This window comes from Gekko japonicus, unplaced genomic scaffold (genome assembly GCF_001447785.1).
Source record: "Gekko japonicus isolate JY-2015 unplaced genomic scaffold, Gekko_japonicus_V1.1 scaffold596, whole genome shotgun sequence".
Lineage (NCBI taxonomy): Eukaryota > Metazoa > Chordata > Lepidosauria > Squamata > Gekkonidae > Gekko > Gekko japonicus.
In genome coordinates, this window is record NW_015174859.1 from 625,424 (window position 1) to 641,996 (window position 16,573).

The following is a 16,573-nucleotide window of genomic DNA, read 5'->3' on the forward strand; positions in this document are numbered from 1 at the left end:
CAACATGTGGGAAGATGGCAGCCAGCTGGGCCAAGTCCCCCTGTAGCTGGCTGGTGCCAGACAGCCGAAGGGCACCGCTTGCGGTGTTGCGGAGAGGCTGCCCAGGGCCTTCGACTGCTCCTCCTGGTCATTTATACCACGGTGGGAATCCAGCAGCAGCCTTCAGCTCTTCCACTGCTCAGGGTTGGGAAGGCAAAGGGAGGGAGTCTGTTTTACACTCCAAGGGTGGGAGGCCAGAAAATCTGGGCAGGTGCTGGGCCCTCCAGCCCCCCCACGATGATGTCCATGGAAGATCCCCGTGAGGAGCCCAACAGCCCGGGCGCCTCAGAGGGTTCAGATGGGACCCCCGGCCTACTGCTCATTCAGCGGGAGGCCAGAAAATCTGGACAGGCGCTGGGCCCTCCTGGCCCCCCCCCAAGATGATGTCCATGGAAGATCCTCGTGAGCAGCCCGGGTGCCTCAGAGGGTTCGGATGGGACCCCCGGCCTACTGCTCATTCAGCCTTCTTGGCTTTCCGCTTCCGGGTGCCTTCGTTCAGCTCGTCCCGTGTTTTAGCCGGCAGCAAGGGTGCGGGGGGACAGGTGGGTTCATGGGAGCCCCCGTGGTGGTGGTCGTGATGGTGATCATCATGGCCAGGGGGCACGGAGCCAAAGAGGATCGGACACAGCACTCCTTCCACGGGGGCAAATGGCGAGCCGTGAGAGTGAGACGCCGTCATGAACACCTGTTGGGCAAGAGGAGGGGGAAAAAGTTTCGCTAGAGACCATCCACTCGTCAGTCGCTCCGATGCCCAGGTGGGCCTCCCTCTCTGGTAGCACTGCTGCAATGGAGAAACACCACTGGTGGTGGTGGTGGTGGACAGTGCCGCCATCAGGTTGCAGGCAACTTACGGCAACCCCTCAACGGGGCTTGAAGGCAAGAGAGGAACAGAGGTGGTCTGCCGTGACCTGCCTACGTCTACCGACCCTGGACTTCCCTGGTGGTCTCCGATCCGAATACTAATCAGGACCGACTCTGCTTAGCTTCTGAGATCAGGCTAGCCTGGGCCATCCAGGTAAGGGCGAAGCACCGCTAGGTTCCAGGAATGTCAAAACCATGGGAAAATCACTTCTTGGTCCGCACACCCATTTAGACATTTCACACCTAATCTCAGTAGCGGAGGGGTATCATGCTTCACCGTCTCTTTGGTGCAGCCCTCGTGGTGGCCAGGTTGATAAAAGGAATCCATCTTGGACTAAGAAGATTGAACATCAACGAGCACCGCACTTTATTTAATGATTGTTTTATGCTGTTTAATGATTGTTTTTATGTTGTTTTAACTGTTGTTATGGCATCTGCCTCTTTTGTAAGCAGCCCTGAGCCTGCATGGGGAGGGCGGGGTATAAATCTAATAAATAAATAAATTAATTAATAAAAACCACCATCTGGAAGAAGCAGCATCACCCATAGTGCAATCTTGTTGAACGTTGCCCATTTGCCATGCTGTTCCAGAATGTTCCAGCCCTTCACTGGCCTTTGCATTGACAGAGGACCCCACGCTCACCCTTCCACACCAAGACGCTCTATTCGGACACCTGCGGCCAGCAACACATGCAGAAACAGGGACTTCCCTTTGGGGAGCTGACTTCTGGCCACAGAATGGCCTGTCTAAACTTCTCTGCCTCAGTCATCATCTTACCAGCTATGGAAGGAGCCCACAGACTCTATCCATGATGCTTTAGAATATGGGTAGGAGACTGCTCAAGACCGTGTTGTGGAACTGCCCAACCAGTTTTTGCCTATAATGGGAAATGGTTTTTACTGGAGCATCATGGATCCCATTGTTTAAAGTACGGTAGACCACCCTGACCCACACCTGGATGGCCCAGGCTAGCCTGATTTTGTAAGATCTCAGAAGCTAAGGAGGGTCAGCCCTGGTTAGTACTTGGATGGGAGACCACTGAGGAAGTCCAGGGTTGCTACACAGAGGCAGGCAATGGCAAACAGCCTCTGAATGTCTCTTGCCTTTGTGACTTGACGGCACCTTCCTCCTCCTCCTCCTCCACCACCACCAGATCACCTTCAGGACCTGTTTGTGGATTGAAAGGTGGGCTAAATGTGTTTTTGCCCATCAATCAAACCAGGTGCCCAGTTCTATACAGCCTAGAAAGGAGAGCTCTCCCCTTCTGTACACGGTGCCCTCCCCAGGAGCTGGAAAGGTCCCCCCAGCTTCTCCCTCCCACAGAGCCCCCAGAGAGGCTCACCTTGCAAGAGATCATGAAGAGTGTGAAGAAGAAGATGAGGCTGTCTTTGGAGATTGGCATCCAGTGTGTCTGCTGCAGGGTGAAGAGTATGGCTCCGTACAGACTGGCTTTGGATGGGCTTCAAGGAAAATGGGGGATGAAAGGGAGGGTCAGACTTGGGCTCGTATCTCAACTGAGCGCATTCCCTCCCAACCATCTTCTCAAAGAATCCAGCATTTGTCCCTATCTGCCTTTCCTAGGAAGCACTTGATTTCTGCACCATTCACACAACCTCTTCAACAGGCACCCAACACCCACGGTTCCCTCTCTGCTACACCTGAGGTGGTGAAGGATCATGGTGTAGGGGATAGGGAATGTGCAATGCCAGATCTATCAACGATAAAACCTCCGTTATACAGAATTATCCAGTAGAGCAGGCGGTAGACCTGGCTTGTGTGACCAAAACCTGGGTGAGGGAGGGCAAAACAGTTGCCCTGAGTCAACCGGCCCCTCCAGGTATTTTGGTCCTTCACCCGGACTAACGGGCAGTGTGTGTGTGGGGGCGAGTGACATTGCTCATCCAAGAGGCTTTCTCTTTTGGGAACCTCCCTGGGACAAAGATTGCAGGGCTTGAATGAGTGGGCCTGGTGTGGGAGGCCGAGGAGAGTTTGGCCATTTGGCTGGTGTACCATCCACCTAACGCACCAGCAAATGCCCTGCCAGGCCTGCTGGAGGCTGTATCAGGCTGGGCTTTGGAGTACCCCAGATTATTGGGTCTGGGAGACTTCAATGTACATGCAGGTGATACGGCCTCCTCTCAGGCCAGGGAGAGACCTAGTGTCATCCAGTTTGTTTTGGCTCCCACACATCAAGCAGGCCACATGCTAGAGCTTATCTTTGCTTTGGGGATTATGGTGGACCAAATTACTGCTGATGCAGTACCATGGTTGGACCACCTTGCCCTGAAACATTCCTGGGCATTCCTAACCCTCCCTGTTTAGGTGGGGAGCGAATTTATGCTTGAACACAGATTCTAATGAACCCCTGTAGGTTCCAGGAAGCTCTATGGGATTTGATTCCCCCTGGCAGCCCATTGGAGGAGCTAGTGGAAGGCTGGTAGAACCGTCCTCTCCTTAAAAAAACAACTTTGGACCTTATGGTCCTTACTAACTACTGCCCAGTGTTTAATTTACCATTGCTGGGTAAGGTAGAGAAGAAGGCCGTGGTGACACAGCTCCAGTTTTTTCTGGAGGATGCTAATATCCTGGATTCCCTTCCAGTCCAGTATCCACCCTGCCCATGGGACAGAGATGGTGTTGGTCGTGGTGGAGGATGACCTCCGGAGACATCTGGATCAAGGCGGATCGGTGCTGCTGATACTCCTTGATTTGTTGGCGGCATTCGATATGGTTGACTATGATCTGTTAACCCACTGTCTTGCCGATGTGGGGATAAGGGGGCTTGCCTTGCTGACCTCCTTTCTCCAAGGTTGGGGACAAAGGGTGAAGCTTGGGGGGAATTATCCCAGCGACACTCACTGGAATGTGGTGTGCCGCAGGGAGCAATTCTCTCCCCCATGTTGTTTAATATCTATACGTGCCCCCTCGCCCAGATTATCTGGAGGTATGGGCTGGGCTGCCACTACTGTGCTGATGACACCCAGCTCTGTCTACTAATGGACTGCTACTTGATCAGATTGAGATTGAACCCATAAAAGACAGAGGTCCTGCACCTCAGTCATGGGGGACTGGGATTGGGAATCGGGCTCCCAACCTTTGATGGGGCCCCATTGGTGCCAACTTCAATGGTGAAGCGCCTGGGGGTGGAGGCCCAGGTCGCCGCCACTGCCAGGTCTGCCTTTTGCAATCTAAGACAGACCAGGCAGTTGGCCCCATATCTCACCCCACGAGATTTGGCTACAGTGACCCACTTCCAGATTGGATTATTGTAATTCTCTCTACGTGAGGCTGTCCTTGGCTCTGCTTCGGAAACTGAAGCTAGCGCAGAATGCAGCAGCACGGGTGCTGACTCTGTCATCTGTGGAACCTGCCCTGAGCCTGCTATGCAGGGAGGGTGGGCTACAAATACAATAATAAATTAATAAATAAATCAATGGTGGCCCTTACCCAGCCTTAAAGGAGAAGGGAGGACACCACCTTTGGAAAAGCCCATTCTGCCCAACTGTGCGCTCTGCCTAAGAAGCAGAGTTGGCCTTACACTGGATTGACACCATCTGATAATCCTCTCACTGAATTTCCAAACAGAAAACTCCAGTTCAGAGCTGTGCATGTGTACGTCTTTGTGACTTCTTGACTCTGGAGTGCCAAAGTCTGACTGAGGGGGTTTGACGCACACAACTTCAAAGTATCGTCCCCCCCCCCAATTTTTGGTCCAATGTGTCTGTGGGCCAATGCTCATTCACATGGCAAGTACCTCGCTCCCCTGGCTTGCTCTTCCTGTTAACAGCTGCAAGGCCCACAGCAACAGGAAGAATACAGGAAGAGCCGAAAGGCTGTTTGGATGGGGATTGGCCCAGAGAGAAGCAGGAAATGCTTATAAATGCCCCAAAGGGGGTGACTGAGCATGGGCAAGTCCTACAGAATCATCAAATGGTATAGGCTTAGCATCCTGCCCATGTGGGCGGACTGTGAGATTGTTATGGGGAACAGAGCATTATATTCAGTGCCTTGCGGAGCCGCCATTTTAAAATTCTGCTTCCAGCCAGTTGTGAAAGAGCCACATATCAGGAGGCCTCTCCTAGGGGCTCAGTTCCTCTGGGTTTTAGTAAGTGTGCGTCCTGATTGATGTACCAGCCCACAATCTAAGGTCCTTAAAGTTCATATGTGGAAAAAGCCTCTGAGACTACAGAGAAGTTTCCCTCCCCTCCTGGAAGGTCCATATGCTGCCTATTTCAAACAGCCTGAGAGGCCCATTGGCAAACTCCTCATAGGCCTTCCCAAGAAAGAGAAGATGTAAAGATGCATCCGATCAAGCCAGAGCTGCACTGTGGCAGATCCAGCCGTGGTCTGGACTTTCTACTCACAAAGTCATGTGGAGAAACTCATTAGTTTCTGGCTTCCAGACTCCACGCAGCAGCTGCTCAAAATTTGACATCAAGGCAACTCCAGAACCTGAGAAATGAGAGAATATTACGTCCCAATGGCCCAGATGTGGCTGACCCTGCAAGGGAAAGTATTTGCTAAGCTCCATCCTCAACCAAGGGCTCTGCTTACAATTCTGGGGACCTCAGTACTTTTTTTAAAAGAGAGTGGGGGAGTTTCTAACCCTCATGGTCACAAAGCCAAGTTTGAAAATGCTTGTAATCTCAGAATTCTGCTTGCCAGTTGGGCGAATGCCAGAAGTCTGCCTGGGAAAGGACAGAGAGCTACGGTGTCCTTTCCAGTCCTTCTGGCTCATTTCCAAGAACACATTCTCCCCTCCTCTGTTTTAGCACCCCCACTGACAAGGCTGGGGCAATGCTGCAGGGTTGTAGAGGCACATCTGCTTTTGCTCCTTACACTTCTGCATCTCCCGGCACCTTCTAGGGCAGACCTCACTGGAAAGCCTCCCCACAGCATGAACCACTCTGCAACAGGCCAACTGCTTCATTTAAAACTTCCTTTTTCAAATGGTGGATGAAGCTACAAGGGGCTCAGCCATACTAGACTTAATATTAACCAACAGGGAATAATTGGTAGATGGGGTGAAGGTGGTGGGGTCCTTGGGGGGAAGTGACCATGTCCTCCTTGAATTCCAGTTGCTGTGGGGGGTTCAAGGAAGTTCATAGCCAGATTCGTAGGTTAGATTTTCGTAGGGCCGACCAATGAACTCAGAGGTTTGATGGGAACCATTCCGTGGGGGAGTGTGCTGGAAGGGAAAGGAGCGAGTGAAGGGTGGGCTCTTCTCAAACATGAGCTTTTGCAAGCTCAAGTCCTCACTATTCCAGCAAGACGGAAACATGGCAAGGGCTCCAAGAAACCGATGTGGATGAACCGAGAGCTTCAGAATAAGCTAAGGGAGAAAAAGTTAATGGAGGGAAGGTCAGCCCTCTAAAGAGGAGTACATGAGAGTTACTAGGTACTGCAGATCAGCCATCAGAGTAACCAAAGCTCAGTATGAGTTGGGTCAGGCCAGGGCCCCCCGCTACAATAAGAAAAACTTCTACAGATATGTGAGAAGCAAACGCAAGGTAAAAGAGGCAATTGGACCACTTTTGGGAGTAGAAGGAGAAACTCTGGTGGAGAACAGAGAAAAAGCAGACAGGCTTAATTACTTTTTTGCCTCTGTTTTCTCCCAGAAGAACTCAAGCCCATCTAGAGATGGACATAATAAGACACCTGAGTGTCCAGTTGACATTGATAGGGAGGTTGTGGAGAGGCACCTGGCTGCACTGGACGAATACAAACCCCTGGGCCAGATGGTGTGCACCCAAGAGTGCTCAAAGAACTTTCTAATGAACTTGCAGAGCCTCTGTCCATCATCTTCAAGGCCTCCTGGAGGACTGGGGAGGTGCCACAAGATTGGAGAAGAGTGAATGTTATCCCAATCTTTAAGAAAGGGAAGAAGGATGACCTGGGAAACTACAGGCCGGTCAGTCTGACTTCTATCGCTGGGAAGATATTAGAGCAGATTTTAAAGGAATCGATCTGCAAGCACCTGAAGGATCACTTAGCGATCCGGGGAAGTCAGCATCAGTGTTCCCTCTAAGCTGAGTTAGTGTGAGCTAGCTCACAGTTTTTTAGCCTCCGGCTCACACATTTTTGTCTTAGCTCAGGGAGGATGGCTCCAGAGCAAACTAATTGATGCAGCAGCCAAATCGCTCGCTCACAACTTTAATTCCAGTGGCTCACAAAGTAGAATTTTTGCTCACAAGACTCCACAGCTTAGAGGGAACATTGGTCAGCATGGTTTTGTCCCCAACAGATCTTGTCAGGCCAACCTGGTTTCCTTCTTTGATCGTGTGATGAGCTTACTGGATCGTGGGAACTCTGTTGATGTGATTTACTTGAATTTCTGTAAAGCTTTTGATAAGGTTCCCATGACATTCTGATGGGCAAACTGGAAGACTGTGGACTGGACTATAGGACAGTTTGGTGGATAGATATATGGTTAGAGGACCGCACCCAAAGAGTGGTGGTCAATGGCGTTTCATCAGATTGAAGGGAGGTGTCCAGTGGGGTGCCACAGGGCTCGGTTTTGGGCCTGGTACTTTTTGATATTTTTATCAATGATCTGGATGAAGGGGTAGAAGGGCTACTCATTAAATTTGCTGATGAAACCAAATTGGGAGGAGTAGCAAACACCCAAGAAGATAAGAGTTAAAATTCAACAAGACCTGAATACTCTGGAGAAGTGGGCAGTTGCAAACAGGATGCAATTCAACAAAGATAAATGCACAGTACTACATCTGGGCCACAAAAATGTCAAGCACAAATACTGGATGGGGGATATGTTTCTGGGGAGTAGTGTATGCGCAAGAGATCTTGGAGTAAGGGTGGAAACTAAATATGAGCAGTCAGTGTGATGAGGTGGCAAAAAAGGCAAATTCAGTCTTCAGTTGTATTAAAAGGGCCATAGCATCAAAATCGCAGGAGGTCATAGCCCCTCTGTATACTGCCTTGGTCAGGCTGCACCTGGAGTATTGTGTGCAGTTCTGGAGGCCTCACTTCAAAAAGGATGTGGACAAAATCGAGAGGGTGCAGAAGAGAGCGACGAGGATGATCAGGGGTCTGGAGAGTGAGCCCTGTGAGGAAAGGCTAAGGGCCCTGGGGATGTTTAGTTTGGAGAAGAGGAGATTGAGGGGGGACATGTTTGCTCTCTTTAAATATTTGAAAGACTGTCATTTGGAGGAGGGCAAGGAGCTGTTCCAGTTGGCAGCAGAGGATAGGACCCAAAGCAACGGGTTTAAATTACATGCAGAAAGGTATCGGCTGGATATTAGGAAAAACCTCAGAGTGGTTCAAAGGTGGAATCAGCCGCCTAGGGAGGGGGGGTGAGCTCCCCTTCACTGACAGCTTTCGAGAAGAGGCTGGGCGAATATTTGTCAGAGATGCTTTAGGCTGGTCCTGCATTGGGCAGGGGGTTGGACTAGATGGTCTGTATGGCCCCTTCTGAATCCATGATTCTATGATTCTTTCAATACCCTGATCAACAGGAGTGCTGTCGGGGGAAACACAGGCCTACCTTTGACAAACCCAATGACAACCATGATCAGCCATCCCTGGTGGTAATGGTGGTGGGCGTGGTGGACCCCAGCAGCGATCTTGCGGACTCTGACTACCTCCTTCATAGCTACAAAGATCAGTTTCACAGGCAGGAACGTCACACACTTGTAGAAGAGGTTCAGGGGACAGTAGAAAGTCAGATACCTGGAAGAAAAAGGAAAAAAAAAAACCCTTTGGTTTGCCTTCCCCTTCTCCTTCCGTCTGCTCCTTTCCCTGTTGGAGTTCATTGAGAGAAGAGGCCCGCCGGGGGCAATGAGCGCCTCACCCCCAGGAATGATGAGGGAAATATGTCGATTCTCAGCACAAGCAGAGAGGGGGGGTCACAGCAGCATCTGTCCTCCTCGTGCCTCCCCCCCCCAGGAATGATGAGAGCTTTGGGAGGTGGGGGAGGGGCTGGGGTGCTCGTCACTAGCAACTCTGCTGCGGGTGCTTCATGGCTCATGTGGCCACTTTAACCGGACCATATTTTTGCCTTCCTTTTTTCAAATGCATGGCAAGAGAGCCGACAGAATTTCAGCTGCCTGCCGAAGAAACAGACAAGGCCGAATGCCGGGGGGAATGGGCTCACCAGACAGCCGTGGCCAGAAGCACGCTGGAATTGTTGCTGAAGTAATCGATGGGGGCTTCTCCGAGGAGCAGGTCGGCCAAGATGTAGCTGCCAAAGCAGTAAAGCATGGCCACCACCCAGGAGGCAAATGGACTCTGGCGGGACAGCTCAACAGCCCCTGGAGAAAGAGAAGAAGTGCTCTCAGCCCGGGAAATGCATCATGGCAAATTAAGCCCGGTTCAGACCTTACAACTCCACAACGAGAAGGGCTGTGGACTTCCTTTTCTTCAAATGAAAACTGAGAATTCAGGGAAGCTAAAATTTGAAATGGAAATGGATAAGTGGTAATAGATCCTTATTGTAGTATACTGTTGTTGTTTAAAGCCTGCAAAAAAATGTTGGGAGGGTGCCTTCCCACCACCAGCCCCTCCCTCCATGGATAATGGTGCTGATGTGGGTGGGACCTGTAGTGTATTCAGAGCTGCCTTGAATGCGTGACATGTTGTGAAACATCTAACTGAACTGTAATGTTAAGCTTCGTCCTGGGCTAGGATCCAAATCCATCCAATAGTATTGCTAGCCCAGGAAGTAACCAGCCAATCACTTCAAGCAAGCTCCCTGAGCGGGAACTAATGTGATTGGACCTTATCTCTGCAACCTCATAGGTTGATATTTGTACAGTGGGTGTGGCTACATTAGCTGGGAATGTTTAAAAGCAGGACAGCTGCAATGTAAAGGCTGTTCTGGCTATCAGATGTTGATCCATGCTGTAGTTGTGTTTGAGTTGAAGAATAAAGTTGTGTTCTTGCTGAATCACTCTCCGACTATTTTGTTAAGATCTGAGTGGAGCAGCTTTTGGAAACAGCCAGGGTTGCTGGATGGTTTCAACAAAAATACTTTCTTTCTTTTTTAAAGTACCCGAAGGTACACCTTTATTGTTTTCTTATATACCTACACAGAGACATAAACAACTACAACAAACAACATATAGGCCAAGAGACTTATTACAATTTGTTACTACATCTACATCATTGCTTCATTGTTCTCTATCATTTGTTAATATTCTCTAGCTCCATTATTATATATTGCTACACACTCCAATGTTAATTTTGCCATATCAGCTAAATCTTTAAATCCATTCTCATTGTACCAATCATATAGTCTCTTCCAGATTTTTTGAAATGTCCATTTCTTTGTACCTCTCATTTCCATGGTTAATTTGTCCATTTCCGCCGCTTCTAATAGTTTATTAATATATTCTTGTTTAGTTGGTGTTTCTTGGGTCTTCCAATATTTGGCTTATAATATCCTTGCTGCCGTTGACATATACAATCAAGTAACTATCCGTTTCCTTAAACTCTTTCGGAAAGATATTTAACAAAAGCAATTCTGGAGTAAAGGGGATGTTACATCTTACTATTTTTTCCATCATACAATGTACCCATTTCCAAAAAATTTTGGAGACATCACATAACCACCACATATGATAAAATGTGCCTACCTTGTTTTTACACTTCCAACATTTATCTGAACACTTACTACTTTGCTTTGCTAACCTATCTGGCGTAACATACCATCTATAAAACATCTTATACATATTTTCTTTATAAGCAACAGCATTAGTCATATTAACGTTTTTCATCCATATTTGCTCCCAATCTTCTAAATTCACAGTGTAGCCTAAATTCTGAATCCATGCAATCATATTTTTCTTAATAATTTCATCTAACATTATATCCTGTAATAAGATCTTATAAATTTTCTTTATCATTTCCCCCCCTGTATACATTAAGACATTTTCTAATTCTGTTATTTTATTGTTAAAACCCAGTTTCTTATCTTTAAGGTATGTTGTTTCAACAAAAATACTTGATAAAATTTGTGGACCAACACCTGTCCCTTTAACAGAGACTTGTGAAATGAGTCATTGAAGCTTTTAATGGTATGAAGGTAAATAAAAGGGACAAAACATTTTTCTCCAGGCAGTTGGAAACCCTAACCAGGATCTAGCTAGTCCTAGTCTGAGATGCTAAGCCCTACTATACTGCACTTCCCCCTATTTTATACATACAAACATAACGGATCCTGTTCCCGTTAGGTGGATCTGTAACTAGCTGATAGACTGCACCCAAAGAGTGGCTGTTATTGGTTCCTCATCCTCTTGGAGAGCAGTGACAAGTGGAGTGCCTCAGGGATATGTCCTGGCTGGGACCTGTTTTGTTCAACATATTTATCAATGATTTGGATGAAGGGATAGAGGGAATGCTTATTAAATTTGCAGATGATACTAAATTGGGAGGGGTAGCAAATACAGTAGAAGACAGAGTCAGGATACAGGATGATCTTGACAAGATGGAAAACTGGGCTAAAACAAATAAAATGAATTTCAATGAGGATAAATATAAAGTTCTGCATTTAGGCAGGAAAAACCAAATGCATAATTACAGGATGGGGGAGACTTGTCTTGGCAGGATGTGCAAAAAGGTTCTAGGGGTCTTAGTAGACCATACACTGAATATGCATCGTCAGTGTGATGCAGTAGCTAAAAGGGCAAATGTAATTTTGAGCTATATCACCAGAAGCAGAGTTTCCAGATCACGTGATGTGATGGTATCGCTTTACTCTGCTCTGGTTAGACCTCACCTAGAGTATTGTGTTCAGTTTTGGGCACCACAATTTAAGAAGGATATAATTGTTTTATCTTGTTATAATAGTATGTAAGCTGCCCTGAACCTGCTCTGGCGGGGAAGGTGGGATATAAATTAATTAAATCAATAAATAATGAACGTGAGAAGGCATCCTGATACAGACTGAGGGCTGTTTATCTACAAAACTATAGTCTTCTCCAGAGAAATAATAAGAATAATAACTAATTGTAATGATTCCTTGTTTGTGTGTGTGTTTGTCTTTAAAAGTTTGGTTGCATGGCTGTGGTAGATAGACTAGAGTGGTTGAGAGAGGCAAGTGTGGTATGATTGGTGGTTGACAGAGAGGGGGAGGGGTTTTGGAAGTGAATCTGGTTGGATGAGTATGTGAGTCAGTCAGGAGTTACAGTTACAAGTTGACAGTTGATGTGTTCAGTCAGTTCTGTGTTGAAGCAGTTAGAAGCTGACAGCTGAGGTTGTTCAGAGAGAAAGAGAAAGAGAGCTGAAAGCTGAGTGTATAGGAAAAAGTAAAGTTTAAGTGAAGAAAAGTTAAAGGAAAGTCTGAGTGTCATAACAAACTGGAGTGAAACAGTGAACATATATGGCATTGAGATAAACAAGTGTTACAAAGTTACATGAAAAGATCCCTGTCAGTGAGGGAAAAGATTGAGTGTGATACCAAAGCAATTGTACATCATTAACACATTACTAGTTACATTGTATCACCCTCTTATTTAGTATTTATTTCAATAAATCCTCTTTTATCCAAGTTTATACCAGCTCTGAATGAAATACTTCCCAGGACCACATAGTTCCTCGTAAGCCTTAAACTCGGTCTACCAAACTAGTAAGAGCAAAAGTAAAAGCATAAAGGTTTGGAAATCCTTAAAATTTCCTGGTGGCAGCAGAATCTACCCAGTTAAACAAAATAAAGAGAACTTTTAAAGGGAAACTAGTCCTCCCCAATAAGGAGGACGTCACACTAATAATTATAATAATAATAATAGGAGGACATTGGATTTATACCTCACCCTTCACTACCTGAAGGAGTCTCAGAGTGGCTTAAAACTCCTTTCCCTTCCCCTCCCCACAACAGACACCCTGTGAGGTAGGTGGGGCTGAGAGAGCTCTGAGAGAACCATGACTGACCCAAGGTCACACCAGCAGGTGCATGCGGAGGAGTGCAGAATCAAACTCGGTTCTCCCAGATTAGAGTTTGTGCCTCTAACCACTACACCAAACCGGCTCTACATAATAACTGGCTCTGCATAATAACTACAACTTCCTACAAAGGAAATGTCCTGGGTGAACTTGGTCTGGACACACACTCTCAGCCTAATCCACTTCACTGGATTCCTCCTCTGAAACAGTTCACATTGCTTTCTTACTGAGAAAGACTGGATCATGAGGGCATGAATACAGTGATATGGGGGAGGAAGACTAGATCATGAGGGCATAAATACAGTAAAAAGGGGGAGGGAACTCAGTTGCATCCAAGAGAGCCCGGACATAAGGAGCCCAACACACACACACACACACACACACACACACACACACACACAGCATAAGGAGCCAACGAAGCACAGACACACTATAGCAGGGCACACAAAAGATCATATCTCGAATAAAACTTTTTTGGTCTTAAAGGTGCCTGGTATTTCTCCCATGTGATTGAGGCAGGCCAGCAAAGCAAGTTCTCCCTCCCTCCCTCCTTTCAGGGAGGAGCCTCAGCCAGTGGAAGGAAAAAAAGTATTCCCTTTGTCTCCTGTATATAGCCTGGCCAGGAAGCCAGCTCGGGCTGGTTCCCTCCCTCCCCCGGGAGGAGGAGGGGGAGGAGCCTCAGCCAGTGCTTTACCAGACTCTATCCATTGCACAGGAGAGGCTTGCCTATCTATGTCTCCTGTGCGATTGAGAAAGTCTGGCAAAGCAAGCTGCAACATAACAGCAGCAGCGGAACAGGAAAAGGAAGCAGGAAATAGACAGTTCCACTTTCCGCACAACTTTTTGCCTCCCCAGGAGTACATCCAAATGTAGTGCCTCGTTACCCTGTTTTCCTAATCCATTTTTCCCACATTTTTTTCCCCTTCAGATCCGAACTCGCAGTTTTCCAGTGAGGAATTCTCGATTTAGAATTTTGTTTCCCTCTTGTGTCATCAGTGTTGCGTGTTCACCCCCCTCCGATCCTCCTAAGGTTGTCCTGAATGATCCACTAATTTTTTCTAACATAAAATTGATTGTGTTATGATGCAATTCCCCCCCCCCCCATTATAATATACCGATGTTACAATGTTGGAACAAAACAGGCAGCGAGTGTTCATGTAGCCTTCTGCATGCAATTACCCGTCCAGGAAGTTCCTTTCCTTTCTTTCTTTCTTTTTGGGCGGGCAAGTTTTGATGCCACGTGTTTGTGTTGTTTCTTCATTCTCCTCCCTGCTCTTCTCTTCCCCTATAGCTCCCGGTGTATTTTCTTTTTTTACAACGTTATGATGTTATAACATTACTACATATGCAAAAAGAGAGAGGTTCTGTCGCTGATGAAGTAGATGAAGACACATTTAGCATGTTTCATAATTACTGAATAACACTGTTATGAATCGGTGTATCCAGTTCGACTATCACCAGTCATTTTCTTAGTTGGCGACTAAGGAGGAGCAGGGGCCCTTGGAAATTGCAGCAACCGTCCTATTTCCCACAATACATTCAGCCTTTTTTTTACAATGTTATGATGTTATAACACTACTGCGTATGCAAAAAAAAGGAGGTTCCATCACTGACGAAGTACATGGCAACACATTTAGTGTGCTTCATAATTACTGAATAATAGTGTTATGAATTGATGCATCAAGTTTGACAATTGCCAGTCATATTCTTAGTTGGTGACTAAGGAGGAGCGGGGGAACCTTTGAAATGGCAGCAGCAACTATATCACAATGGATATAAGATTAATGCAATGTCCAGTTCCGCAAATTCTCATACTTACTTACTTATATCATCTCCACTAGCTCTAATATTTCCTTTTCTTTCTTCTGTTTCTTACCGCTCCAATAGTTCGGGATGCTTCCTAATGTTCCTATCAAGTTTACGCTAAGTCTGTTATCTTTCTACTGAAATCATATTCGGAAGTGTGTTGAGTAATGTATTGTAATTCTTTGAACATGTTATAACGTTGTACATACGCAGGAACTATTTACAGGATGTGAATGTAATTGGAAAATTAATTGTTCACTGTTTGAAGTGTTAGAATTGTTAAAAATTGAAAAAATAAATTAAACTATGCTGTTCTCCACGATACATCCAGCCTTTTTTAAAAAAACAATGATGTTATAACGTTCCTGCAAATGTGAAAAAAGGAGAGTCCCTTCCTGACGAAGTGCATGATGACATGGCAGCACAACCCCTTTTCAAAGGAAGTGCGGAACACATGGGGATGGTTGGATCCAAATACAAGAAAAAAATCCCCCCAAATAAAAGTCAGAGCATCAGCTGGGGATTCAGCTTGCTGGGAAACAAGGGCAACACTGAGATGTGGAAAAGGTCTAAGTTTAGGCTCGATAAGAGATTAGGTATTGCCCATGTTTCCGTTCACCACACTTGCCCAACATTTGTCACTGGCTGCTGTCCCTTCTGGGTTCCGTACAGCACCCTGCACACAGCTTGCTCCTTCTCATCATTAGAGCTGCCATTTGATGCAAGAGCTATAAATGTCCCTTCTTACTCCTGGGCCTTGTCAGATCCAAATTCATAAGCCAGGCAACATTTAATACCTGAACAGCTGCTGCCTTTGCAGAATCAGAAAGAAGGAGGACTCTGTCACTTGTCCCACCCCCTGAAAGTAATCTCTGTGCAGATGGCTAAAAATAAAGCAGACTTAGAGGGTGTTTTTCACCAGCTACCAGGCCCTCAAAAGAGCTAGCACAATGGCATCCCACCCACCCCCGGTTCCCATTTTACAGACTGGGCAGGTGGGGCTGACAGAGTCCCTGTTTGTGAATCCAGGCCCCTCCAGCTCAACGCTCCAGCATGCAAACATTCAGGCATAGGAAATCCATTTGCACCCCTCTCCCAAGTCCACAACAGACTTACCTCTGAAGGCCAAAAGGAAGATGAAAGGGAAACTCAAGAAAGTCACATCCCTGGAGCTATTTATTGGAAGCTATTTAAAACCGCAGGGTTGCGGTGGCTCAAGTGGTTAAGATGCTGAACTGCAGACCGGAAGGTCGGTAGTTCAGCCGTTCGAGACTTGAGTGCCGCATGACGGAATGAACCCCCGTCTCTGGTCCCAGCTCCTGCCAACCTAGCAGTTTGAAAGCAAGAAATTGCAAGTAGATTGCTTTGGTGGGAAGGTAACAGCGTTCCGTGAGCCTCAGAGTATAGTCATGCCGGCCACATGACCACGGAAATGTCTTTGGACAGCGCTGGCTCTTAAGCTTGGAAACGGAGATGAGCACCGCATCCCTAGAGTCGGATTTGACTGGATTTCGAACCTTTACCTTTACTATTTAAAACCACACTAATTGAAACCCCAAAATAATGCATTTGCCGAGTTAGGGAAGATACTGCCACATCTAAAAGGATTGTGGTTAATGAACCCAATTCAAGGAAGCCTCAAAAGGCAAAGAGTGGAAGCTCTGTGCCAATGAGGTGAACAGAAGGAAGCTGGGGGTCTGGCAAAAGAAGTACAAGTTCATCATTAGGCAAGCAAAAGAAGAATTTGAGGAGTGGATTGCTGAAAGTCTCAAAGAGATGTAAAATTTCCAGAAATTTTGAAGCCGGAAAACCCCCCGGGTTTTTTCTAGTTTTTTTGGGGGGGGGAAACGGAAATTTTCAGAAAAATTGGAAAAAAATGCTACATTAGCATTTCTTTTGTCTTTTCTAGATTGAAAGTCATTCTGTTACTTTAGGAAAATAAAATATGACTATGGACATTTTTACTTG

The 16,573-nt window shown here is 46.7% G+C and overlaps 1 protein-coding gene across 1 annotated transcript in view; it reads right to left on the reverse strand.

Moving 5' to 3' along the window:
• Positions 1-372: 372 nt before the first annotated feature.
• The window catches only part of TMEM38A (transmembrane protein 38A), a 24,530-nt gene continuing 8,329 nt past the window's right edge, over positions 373-16,573 (reverse strand). The window contains exons 2-6 of the mRNA XM_015424657.1: positions 9,015-9,171; positions 8,406-8,590; positions 5,266-5,353; positions 2,244-2,361; positions 373-724 (exon numbers count right to left, since the gene is read on the reverse strand). Coding sequence (XP_015280143.1) covers positions 494-724; positions 2,244-2,361; positions 5,266-5,353; positions 8,406-8,590; positions 9,015-9,171 — 779 coding nt within the window. The 3' untranslated portion in view covers positions 373-493. The remainder of the gene's footprint in view (positions 725-2,243; positions 2,362-5,265; positions 5,354-8,405; positions 8,591-9,014; positions 9,172-16,573) is intronic.